We start from the raw sequence: 13,447 nt of genomic DNA on the forward strand, positions 1-13,447 counted from the left end.
AAAATGTTTTTCTGAAAAAAATGTTATCCTACATTAGTTATATATATATATATAAGGGAGAATTCACAAGAAAAAACAAAAGACGAAGACATATGGTGTAGACAACAAGCAGATGCAATAGTTTAATGCTTGGGAAGTGAAAAAGCTTTAATGTTTCGAGCATTCGCTCTTCCACAGAAAGGAACACAGAAAGAAACAAGGAGAGAATAAAGAATGTATAGTGGCTAGCAATCAATCATGGCGAATGCCGGACAGATATATATATATATGTATATATATATATAAAGCTAACACTACCTTTTTATCCATGAAAATCTGGGAATTCAAGGATAGTAATAGTGAAATTAGCCTAAAATGGGATATAGTCCATGAAGCTCAGCCATACAAAAATTACCGATATAGATGTGAACTATGTTGTATGGAGATATATGAATTAGGGATAAGCAAAACCTAAATAATAATAAATTAGACCTTAGAGTATCCTGTGTACATAGGATTACACGTACCTTCAAATACTTTAGAAGCAAATAATAATCTTCTCTACTCAAGGCACAAGGCCCCAAATGTTGGCGGAGGTGGGGCAGTCGGTTAGATGGATCCCAGAACGCAACTGGTATTTAATTTATCGATCCCGAAAGGATGAAAAGCAAAGTTGACCACGACAGAATCTGAACTCAAACCGTAAAGACATTCGAAATACCTATTTCTTTACTGGCGACAAGGGGCTAAACACAGAGAGAATAAACAAGGACAGACAAACGGATTAAGTCGATTATATCGACCCTAGTGCGTAACTGGTACTTATTTAATCGACCCCGATGAAAGGTAAAGTTGACCTCGGCAGAATTTGAACTCAGAACGTAGCGGCAGACGAAATACGGCTACGCATTTTGCCCAGCGTGCAAACGCCTTAGAAACAAATAAGAATAAGCATATCATACTATGATTTGGTAGCCTGAGTTATCCAGGGTGTCATATCTTTCATAGCATACCCTATATTATCTAGAAATACATGTAGTATTGCTCTCTAATAGCCCTTAACTACTTCAATCTGCATTCCTTCAATATTTATATTGCAACCTCGGTATTGGGATTATTTTCCTTTATAGTGATAATATATAAATTCGCAATGGATTACCAATTCTTGCGCCTCCCCTAAGTATAAGTTATACCCCATAAGAACTGATATTATTCTAAATAAATCAGTGTCTCTGATATATTTTGCAAATATTTTATAAACCCATTTTCAAAGGTATCTTTATCTTAATTTATTCTTTAATTAGTATTTGATAAGCATATCTTGATTTATCCTTTTTTTTTCTGTTATAACTTTCATATCATTCGCAATGAAATATTTTATTTTATAAAGTCTTATTAAAAACATTCTTATATAAAAATATTTTAGCTTTATATTTTTCATATTTTTTATCTTGTATATCTAAATTTTTATATATCTATACACACTCCTGTATATATTGATTGCAAAGGAGGTTATAATTTCTTTTCATAAAACTCATTGTATAATATAATACAATATTATATTTATAATTACACATTAGGTTTTATAAAATTTATAAATATTTTATATATATACTTGCCGGGTCATAGTGCTAGTGCATGTATATATGTGTATATATAAGTGAACATATTACATGTACATCTATATATATACATCTACACAAAATACAAAATACAAAGTTATATCTTGATATCGCTAGTGATAACAATACTCAAAATATATAACAGACTGGAATTGTTAGCCCGTCTCTTGTAATTTCGATCAATTGTATCTTGTTCTCCCTCTTGTATAGAAGTGTGGCTACAATCCAGCCTACCTCTACTTCGGGGGGGGGGGGGGCATTAAAAATTTTATTCCAGGGGCGTCCTACGTCCCAGATATAAAGGTAAAAATAAAATATTTCCACTTTGCAAGTTCGAGTCGAGTACTCCCTTGCACACTCCATTGACTCGAACCTTGCTTCTATTGTGGTTAATATACTGCCTCTGATTAGATAACTTTCATAGTTGCACCAAGACACTTTTCGAAGGTGCTTTCCTCCATGTGTTGAAATCTTTTTTCTCTACATTGTATACTTTATAGACAATAGTCTTTTCTTTAATTAAATTTTTATATATCCATCTGGACTATTCCATTTCTGCACGCTAATTTTATTTTTAATTTATTGCCATTCATGTGAAACCACTTATTCAAGTTCAAATCATTGATGCAATTTTATACCAATTGCTATTTCAACTTTTGTTATGTTACGATTATATTATACTTTAGTTTGATTTTAATTATTATTTACTACTTATAATTCAATTGTTATTATTATTTTATTGTTAAAGTGAAAACATCTGACATAAAATAGAGAAATATTTTTGTTTCACTTTTAACACGTAATACTGAAATAGTGGAGAAGATATGATATTGCTATGGACTCGCTCTAGGCAAGAAGTTGAACTTTTTGTGCCCATGAAACTACATAGACCATAAGTAACGCATGTGTAAAATTTGAATGAAATGGGTTGTGTAGTTCTCAAGTTTTAGGGAATCGTAGTGGAGAAGATATGATATTGCTGTGGGCTCGCCCTAGGCAAAAAGTTAAATTATTTTGCCGATGACACTCCCCGGACCCTAAGTAAGGCATGTGTAAAATTTGAATGAAATTGGTTGTGTAGTTCTCAAGTTTTAGGGAAACACACAGACCGACAGACAGACAGACACACATTCTCAGTTTTATATATATAAAGATATACGTGATATGTTTATACATTCTTACATCCTTTCATGATCTTTTCCTAGTTCTTGTAATTTATAAATAATTTTTTTTACAAGATTATTTTATAAAAGTTTAACATATATGGAAATAATTATTTTATTTTATTTTAGTTGCTTTCAAATCATGTATTATTCAATAAATATTTACATGCCCATATCGGTTTAGCTATTACTTCTGCATGCACTCCATATATAGGCGCATGGCTAACAATCATGCGGTAGTGAGTTCGATTCTCGGATCGAGCTGAGTGTTGTTTCTTGAGCAAGACACTATATTTCACGTTGCTCCAGTTCACTCATTTGTAGGAATGATGTAGGACATCACTGGTGTCAAGTTGTATCTGTTTTTGTCTTTCCATTGGATAACATCGGTGGCTTGGAGAGGGGATGCTGGTATGCATGGGCGACTACTGGTCTTCCATAAACTTGTGCTTCGGAGGGGAATTTTTAAGGTGCATTTCATAGCCATTCGTGACCAAAGGGGGGGTCTTAAACATTTTTTTATATACATACGACTATTTCTCCTACTTTGTGCACTAAGTATATAGTAGTCCCTGTAAATTAATATATATATAAACCTGTATATAAACTTTTATAATCTTAATTTAAGTAGAGACTATAATTTCTGATGAATAACTAATTTCGTTGAACTGTATCCACTAAGATCTCTATTATATTATATATACTCACATGATTTAGTTTTTAGGGATTATCACAAATGTCCAATGAACGTACGTGTTACATTCTGAGTAACAGTTGCTGAAGTCTTTTTAAATCAACACTCCTTGGTCGGATGATCCTTTGGGCCTTCCGTCGTCTCCAACTAGATCCCACCACCCACCCCATTTCCCCAACACACCCCTGTCGTCCTTTAAATGCGCCGTAACCTACGCGATCTACTAGTCTGTAGCACCCTCCTCTCTTACCTCCCAACCCCATTCGGATGCTTCCCTTACTCTAGATTCTGCTGCTACACTTGCCCTTTCATCAGCAACACCACCTCCCTCACTGGATTCAACCAGCAAACCCTCCACATTAGAAACTCCCCTTGCACTTCTTCAAGTCTTATCTATTGCATTAGAGATAATCTCTGCAATAAACTCTACGTTGGTCAGACGGACTGCTGCCTGGCCGACCGGTTCACGGAACATCTACGAGATATTCGGCTACGCACGAACATTCCCGTCGCCCGTCATTTCCGTTTGGCCAACCACTTCACCTCTTATATCTCCATTTTTGGCCTCGCCTTGCACCACAGATCCACACTCTCGACTCCGCCTGGAACAGCGTTATATTTTCAGTCAACAAACATAAACTCCCTTCGTACTCAGCATAACCCCCTCCTCTTAACGACTGCCTCTAAACCCTTTTCTTTTATTTTATTTTATCTTCTCTCATAACCATTTACTTCTTTGCACTGTTACCTATTTTACGATTTTTTATTGTTTTTTATCGTTTTTTCTGTCGAATTAAAAAAATTTATTGTATTATTTTTTATAATTTTTAAAATTTCTATTTCATTAATTTAATTTTGTTTAAATTTTAATTTTTTTACTTTTTATTCTTTACTTTTTATTTTTTATCTTATATCTGTTATTTTTGAATTTTTAAAAATTTTTTTAATTTTTTCATCTTGTAACCTTCTCCATTTTTGCCCCTTTTTTACCGACCTTCTTTATCATATTTTATTTTATTTCTATATACACGCACACATACATTCACACACGTACATATGCACACACATGCACACATATACGCACGCGCACAGGCATGAACTCACATATACCTCACATATATAACCCACACACACACCATACACATACACACAACACACATACATGCACACATATACACACATGCAGGTACACACACATACACACATATACACACATGCACTTACACACGCACACATGCGCATACACACACACACCCACGGACGCATACACGAACGCAAATATAACTCCACACACACGACTCCATGCACATACTCACATATACACACACCCATACACACGCATACATAAGCACACATACGCGCACATACACGCACGCGCACAGACATGAATACACATGCACCACACATATATATCATACACACACAACATGCACATACAAGCACACAAGCAATGTACACATATACACATACACACACGCACACACACACACAGGCACAGGCACACACATACAAACACACGCACATACATATACACACATCACACACACAACCCCACGTACACACGTACACACATATACACACTCACACAGACGCTCATACAAATACATACGCACACACATACAAACACACGCACATACATATACACACACCACACACACAACCCCACGTACACACGCACACACATATACACATGCACACACACATATACACACTCACACACACACGCACATACTAATACATACGCACCCACATACACACACACGCACATGAACGCACACACACCTCCCATTCACACAACACAATCATACAAACACGCTCACAATTACACATACAACGACATGCACACACGCACATACACACGCACACGCACACACTCATATACAGGAATGCACATATTACTCCACACACACAAAGCCACGCACATGCATATACACACGAACATACACATACGCACATACACATATGTACACACACGCACGCACACGCACACACACACACAAGACACACACACATCATACACACACAGCATATACATAGACACACACACAGCATATACATAGACGCACACATACATACACATGCACACAATACTTCAAACTGCCTCCCAAACACATTTCTACTGACCATTCCTCTACGCACATGTGAAGAGACACATAACTCCACAAAGGTCCACCACTCCTGTTACCATGCTACTGAATTTTTCCAACTTTAAGAGACAAAGTTCACTCACACATCCACATATAAACATCCAAGACCACACAAACTCCACACACACACGCATACACACACATACCATTACACCCACACCCACACGCAGACTAGCGCACACGCACATACTAAAAGATACAGAGTCATACCTCCTTCTCTTACACTCTCCTGTCTTCGAACTGTTTACCGTATTTTCAAAATGTGAATCGTCGGCGATTTTTTCCTCCATCTATTGGACTTTCCAGTCTCCTGTTTCTGAAGAAGAGCGTCGCTCGAAACGTAGAACCACTTTACTTTCCTTCCCTTGAGCATCTGCTAATACTTTGCATGTATCACTCCTTGCGTTGTTGTTTTTTCTTTCTTGTGTTTGATCTTCGTGGTTTTGGATTTACTATATATATATATATATATATATATATATATATATATATATATATATATATATATATATATATATATATATAAAGGGGTAAAGACCCCCTTCGGTCATGAATGACCATGGGATTGCACCTAGAAAGTTACCCTCCTAGACCAAGTCCGGGCAAGGTTGTTATGGAAGACCAGCAGTCGCCCATGCATACCGGCCTCCCCTCTCCACGCCAGCAGTGTTATCCAAGGGAAAGACAAAGGCCAATACAGCTTGGCACCAGTAATGTCGCAACTCGTTTCTACAGCTGAGTGTGAACTGAGAGCAACATGAAATAAAGTGCCGGTCCAGGATTCGAGCTCACAACCTCACGATCGTAAGCTCGACGCTCTAACCACTGAGCCATGCGCCTTCACTATATATATATATATATATATATATATATATATATATATATATAGTTGATCCAAACAAGAAAGCAAAAAAAACACAACAACGCGAGGACGTGGAACAAATATAGTATTATAGGACGCTCAGGAAAGAAGGAAAGAAGGAGGGTTCAACGTTACGAGCGGAGCTCTCCGTCGGAAACATAGAAGGAAAGATCCAGAGAAGGGAAGACAAAGGAAAAAAAATCGCCAACGGTACACACGCGGTCACATTTTGAATATATATATATATATATATATATATATATATATATATATATATATATATATATATATATACACATATATTGGGTCATTCCATAAATAATGCGGTTTTTTTCAATCGCATGAACTAAAAGTTGAAATAGGATGGGATAAACTACCTGCATCAACCTGCTATGAAAGCAGATAGTAATTTTCCCTCTTCCTTAATCTTAGGGCAAGTTTTGAAGGGTGAAGCTCGATTTAAACAGTTATTTTTTCAAAGCTATAATGGAAGTGACAAATGAGCACGTTCGGCATAGTTTGTTTTATTATGAGTTCAACAAAGGCAACAAAGAAACGGAAAGTGCGAGGGATATTAATGCAGTGTTTGGGGATTGGACAATAAGTGTAAGCCAGTATCAACGGCGGTTCCAGAAGTTCCGAGCCGGAAACAACAACCTAGAAGACGAGCCACATCTTGGAAGATCTGTAGAGCTCGAGAAAGATGTCTTGCAAACTCTGGCGGAACAAAATCCCATCGTAACTGTTGAGGAACTAGTACAGCAGCTTGGTTTTGGTCATTCAAGATGGAAAAGTATTGTAGAAAATTTTAGATCAAAAAAGTACTTTATCTTAATCTTTTAAAAAATGAGGGTTAAAAAACCGCATTATTTATTTTCTTTTACTCTCTTACTGTTTTCAGTCAGGGGCTAGGGCCGTACTGAAGCACCGACTTTCACAAGTTTCGGGTCTCCCTTCGGTATTATGCTTGACGGCAAAACGAGTTGGATGGAACTGCAGCGCTTGATGTTTCCCAGTGGAGAGAAGACACCCGAGAATTGTTTATTTAGTACTTCCCTTATCCTCTTTGGGTCTGCAGTTAACAAATCGACTTCAGATTGTTGACCTATCCTGTAGTGCACTGTGGCAGATTCTTTGAATAGTTGGTTTGGAAAAATACCTGCTCAATTCCGTCATATTGTCTGAGAAAATTGTTGGTGTTATCTTCACGTTATACATTAGAGCTACATTTTTGGTAAAACAGAATTCTAACCTCCCTCTCTCTTCCTTTCTCTGTATATACATATATATGTAGATATGTGAAGTATTATCACTGTTAGAAACAGTAATAATGAGGTGGCTAGCAAGACTTCTACATAAACAGTTATAATATTTGAAAAAAGAAGGGTAAAAATACCGCTTGCAAAAAATTAAAGTGAAAGCTTAAGAAAACCCACCAATTCTGCGATAAATACACACACGAGCAATTTAATGAACATTTTAAAAATAGGCCTGCCTTCAGGAGGGAAATTGAAGGCAGTTTTATTACATATTCCAACATCAATTGATTTCATGCTGTGCATGATAAAACATGCCCGGCAATCCTCATTTGAAGGCAGTATTAACATCTATTTCTAAAATATTTAAAGTATTTAACATATTTTTCTAAAATATTCATTACGTCAACTCGTGTGCGTTTCTAGCTTTTGGGCAATGAAATGTTACCGAAGTATTTATCACGAATATAGTAGTTACATTACTACCACCCTTTATCACTATACACCTGTGATAAGTTGTAAGTATGGAAATAGTGGCATTTATTCTGTTCCTGACATTTTTAATAAGTCTATTGTTGCCAGGTCATAGTTCAGATTGTTTCTATATTACGTGTTTTGCACATTTCTTGCGTTATCATATCAATACATTAATGCGTGTACCTCTACGGACACAGGAAAACTAGTGATTTATTAATTACTGTTTTCCTGTTTCAGTAGAACTAAATTTGTTTAAATATTCCATGGCTACTGAATACCTGCAACAAATGACGGTGAAAAAAAAAATCTAGATTTAAACAATTTAACGTTTCGTCTGATTTTTATCACAACACATGGATGTGAGATGTGATCACGTGACGAACGCCGCAGTTTTGTGACTTTGTGCAGTATATCCACGTACATTAAGTAAGAATTATATATATGTGTGTGTGTGTGTATGTTTCCGAATGATTATGTAACACACACACACGCACGCGCACACATACAGATATATACATAGTCATTACGAGTCAAATATTTCCTGATTTTTTTACGAAGATTCTTGTGAATGAATGCTTGAAAAGCATAATTGTTATAAACCGGTGTAGTCCTCATTTCCACTCGCACATTATTAAAATACCAGGAAATATTTAGAAAGAGACAAATTCACAGGCTGAGACATATTTTTTAAAATATAATGTAGACTTAAATTATACCTTGTTGACAATTGTCACCGTCATATCCAGCAGCACACCCATCTGGACATGTCCCATTTCGTCTGTCGCACTTTTTGTTGTCAACACAGTGACATATATCTTTACAATTTACACCAAATTTATCTCCTTCACATTCTGAAAATATTGGTATAAACAAATTATATTAGATATCATTTACTGAATATAATAAAAGGTATATCTATAATACTTTTCTACTTCAGAAATATAATTAAGATATTGTATGCCTGTAAACAAACATTAAACATTTGTTTCGCTTAACGTAATATGTTATCATAAACAAGATTGAACAGGTAGAGACATTAATTGAAATATAAAAAATAATTTAATAATTTTGGAATAAAGTATAGAAAATTACCTTCTTGACAGCTGGATCCGCTGTATCCTGCATCACAATCACCTGGACATGATCCATGTACGTGGTTACATGGTAGGGAACAATGACAATGCTTTTTGCAACCCTCACCAAAGCTGAATCTGGAGTATTCCGTATATATATATATAATATATATATATATATATATATATATATATATATATATATACATGTGTGTGTGTGTGTGTGTGTGTATGCTCCTACGTGATTTTGCATGTGCAGAAATGCAGATGCACACACATGCACACGTTATGTCACTGAAATACATTTATTCACAGTTGTATGGATACCTATCCATCCATGCATACATACATACATACATGTATAAGTACATAAGTGCACAGCACCCACGTATATATATATATATATATATATATATATATATATATATATATATGTGAGTGTTAGTGTGTGTCTGTGTCTGTGAGTGGATGTGTGTGTGAACACGCATGGCTCAGTGGTTAAGGAGTTTCACTCACAATTGCGAGGTCGTGGGTTCAATTCCCAGACCGGGCGTTACGTTGTCTTCATGAGCTAAGTAATTCATTTCGCGTTGCTCAGCGATCATTTCGTCTTTGCACCTGTACAAATAATGTCGATTTGATGGAGGGTGTTAACTTATGTATAGACAAACATTTGATGACTATAAATCATCTGCGTAGTTGTTCGCTAAGATATTGTGGAACCCTCACTTGTTGTTCAAGAACGGGTGAGTCCATCATATATATATATATATATATATATATATATATATATAGATATATATATATATAATAAATATTAGGGAATAAATCCAAATTTACAGGGAAAAATCAGATTTAGGATTAAATCCAATTTTATAGTAAAATATTATATAATATTAATTAGAGACAAAACCACTATTTTGCAAAACAAACAAAGAAAGACTTAATCAATACATAAAATTTTAATAAAAAGTCAAAATATAACGCTGACTTTTTACAGTAGCGGTAACACATCGTGACGTATATTTGCCATCTCAATATGGCTACCCCTAAGGGTGGATGCTACTGTAGTTTTTAGCCCCAGGAGGACACACTCCTCCAGCTGGCCATAGACACACTTTCTGTGCCCTGTCAGTATTTGCAAAGGGAAGTCATCCTTCCCGTCTTCAACTTATGATACACACGGACTCGAGTTTCGAGGTATTGACCTCTCATCAGCGTTATTTATTTTTTACATTCATCTTAATCTTATTTCGGGCAGAGTTCTTTCGTCACACTCCTGTAACCGCATCAGTGGTCCTTTGCTTTCTTCTTTCTTATTTGTGTGTCTCTCCATACTAACCGTCAGCCATATTGTATTTCTATTGTATGTGTCTTCATTTAGGCATGCGTATATCTCTATGAGTGTCTATGTTTAGTTAGTGTGTGTGTGGGGGTGATGCCTGTAATATTTGTATCTCCTTTTTATATATGTTCGTGTAATGCACGCCCGAAAAATACATAAACCACACCCACACACGGACACACACAGAAACCCTGACAATACAACACACTCTAACACACACACACACACATACATATGCACCTTCACACACTCATACGGTTGCACAGACACACACATACACAACATGCGGACAATTATAACAACACAAACATACTCAGACAGAGACACACATATTCACGTACACGCACATAACATCACCACCAACACAACACACACAAACATACACTCGAACACACACAGACGCACACATACACACACACGAACAAACGCATACATGTAAAAAACACATACACACATGCGCACACACAGCACCCCGAGAAATACAAATCACACATATACACACGCACAAACATTCACACATATACACGCACCATCCTGCTAAATATAAACCACACACATATACACAGACCCATACACACTACACACTAAACTCTAAGTCCAATAGAAAAAACCAACACACACAAATACAAGCATATATATACACACACACGCGCGCTCACATTCACTCACACCGTTTTGAACTCTAAACCCAGTCCTCTTTTTAAATCATCTAATAAGACGCTTCTGCACCGAAAGACGCACCACAACTGGTCAATAAGTTTCGCACCCGAGTATCTTCTCAAATTACACCAAAATCTCGGACAATAACACATAATATCGTATTTATTGTCTGTGAAAATTATAGAATATGAATCAAATTGGATAAAAACTTATACTCACTTTTCTGACGAAAACAATGCTGTTCTGAACATTTTGGCCGCAACTGTATATTTACATGTATATATATATATATATATATATACATATATATATAAAAGCATAAATACATATATATATATATGTATACACACACACATACATACATACATACATATATATATATATATATAATATATATATATATAATATATATATATATAATATATATATATATATATATATATATATATATTATATATATATATATATATATATATATATATATATATATATACATATATATATATATATATATATATATATATATGTATGTATGTATGTATAAATACATATATATGTGTATGGACAAATACATATCCATACATATATACACCATTCATAAAAGCGCTTACAACCCATATATCTCAATATATCTCAATATGAATTCACGAAGTATTTAATGAATGTAAGTTTGGAAAATAAAATAAACTGGTTAGTCTGCGTCTTCATTACCACGTTAATTAAGTGAAAGGAAAGTTAGAATAAGAATCAGATGCAGAGGTTTAAACATAATTTTATGAAATGTATCGTAGTTCTATATCATACTTTGTTGACAATTGTAGCCTCTATATCCAGCAGAACATCCATCTGAGCAGTTTCCATTTGTTCTGTTGCAGTTTTCCTCGTCAATACAATGACATGTCCGTCTACAATTACTACCAAATCTACCAGCTTCACATTCTGAAAATATTAATACAAAACACAATAGGTTAGATATTATTAACTCCACACAATAAAAGTTATGGCTGTAAGAGCTCTCTTCTACAAATATATGTGAGATATCAAAGACACGCTTTTTTATTATCTTATCTTAAAGCATAACTCATGAGTTAACATTGAAGTAGTCTTTGATGATAAATAAGAAAGTTGATTTACGCTAAGAAACACTAAATCAAATGTAGAGAATTTTGAAATGGTGGAATAAAAAGTATTGGAAATAACCTTCTTGGCAGTTGTACCCGGTGTATCCTGCATGACACAATCCTGAACACGATCCATTTATGTGGTTACATGTTGCGTGACAATGACATTTCTTTGTACAATTGCGACCAAAATAACCCCTGGAACATTCTGAAATAATAAAAAAAACGTTGGCTATGAATTGCTATTATAAGAGAGTTTTATGGTATCTTATAGATGATTCAGTATGCCAGATATTGTTATATATTTTAGCATTACAGACACTAGATAGAGATGAGTATATACTTGATTCCTCATTGTATTTCAACGTGGATCAATGAAATGTCACTATAGATTATAAGATGAAAGTATTCGTTTAAAATAAAATTGGATGAAATATCAAATATAGATAATTATAGAGAATCACGAGAAGACAAGCGACTTCCTTCAGCATCTTTTGCATACGTCGCCTCCCTATATCAGAAATGGTGTTCAATGGTGATAGAGTTATTAATGAATGAAAGCTTGGTAAGAAGCTTGCTTCCCAACCATATGGATCCGGGTTCAGTCCCACTGCATAGCACCTTCTGCATCTGTCTTCTATTATAGAGTCGAGTCGACCAAAGCCTTGATAGTGCACTTGGTAGGCGGAAACTGAAAGAAGGCATCGAATACATGCATACATACACACACATACACATAAATATATATGTATATAGATAAATATATATATATATATTCACACACACACACACACACACACACATATATATATATATATATAAATGTAACATATATATATATATATATATGTATATATATATATATATTAATATATATATATATATATATATATATTATATATATATATATATATATGTATATATATATATATATATGTAAATATTTATATTTAAATATATTAATATATGTATTTTTTCCTTGGGGTTGGCCAGATTGGGGGAATCTCAAGTATAACCAGTCGCAATTGCAAAGATAATCTGGAACTTG

General features: G+C 34.8%; 1 protein-coding gene across 1 annotated transcript in view; it reads right to left on the reverse strand.

The window, feature by feature from the left end:
- The window catches only part of LOC115219454 (multiple epidermal growth factor-like domains protein 6), a 374,545-nt gene that overhangs the window by 310,098 nt on the left and 51,000 nt on the right, over positions 1-13,447 (reverse strand). The window contains exons 10-11 of the mRNA XM_036509123.1: positions 12,479-12,607; positions 12,083-12,217 (exon numbers count right to left, since the gene is read on the reverse strand). Coding sequence (XP_036365016.1) covers positions 12,083-12,217; positions 12,479-12,607 — 264 coding nt within the window. The remainder of the gene's footprint in view (positions 1-12,082; positions 12,218-12,478; positions 12,608-13,447) is intronic.

The sequence above is a fragment of the Octopus sinensis genome, linkage group LG14 (genome assembly GCF_006345805.1).
Source record: "Octopus sinensis linkage group LG14, ASM634580v1, whole genome shotgun sequence".
Lineage (NCBI taxonomy): Eukaryota > Metazoa > Mollusca > Cephalopoda > Octopoda > Octopodidae > Octopus > Octopus sinensis.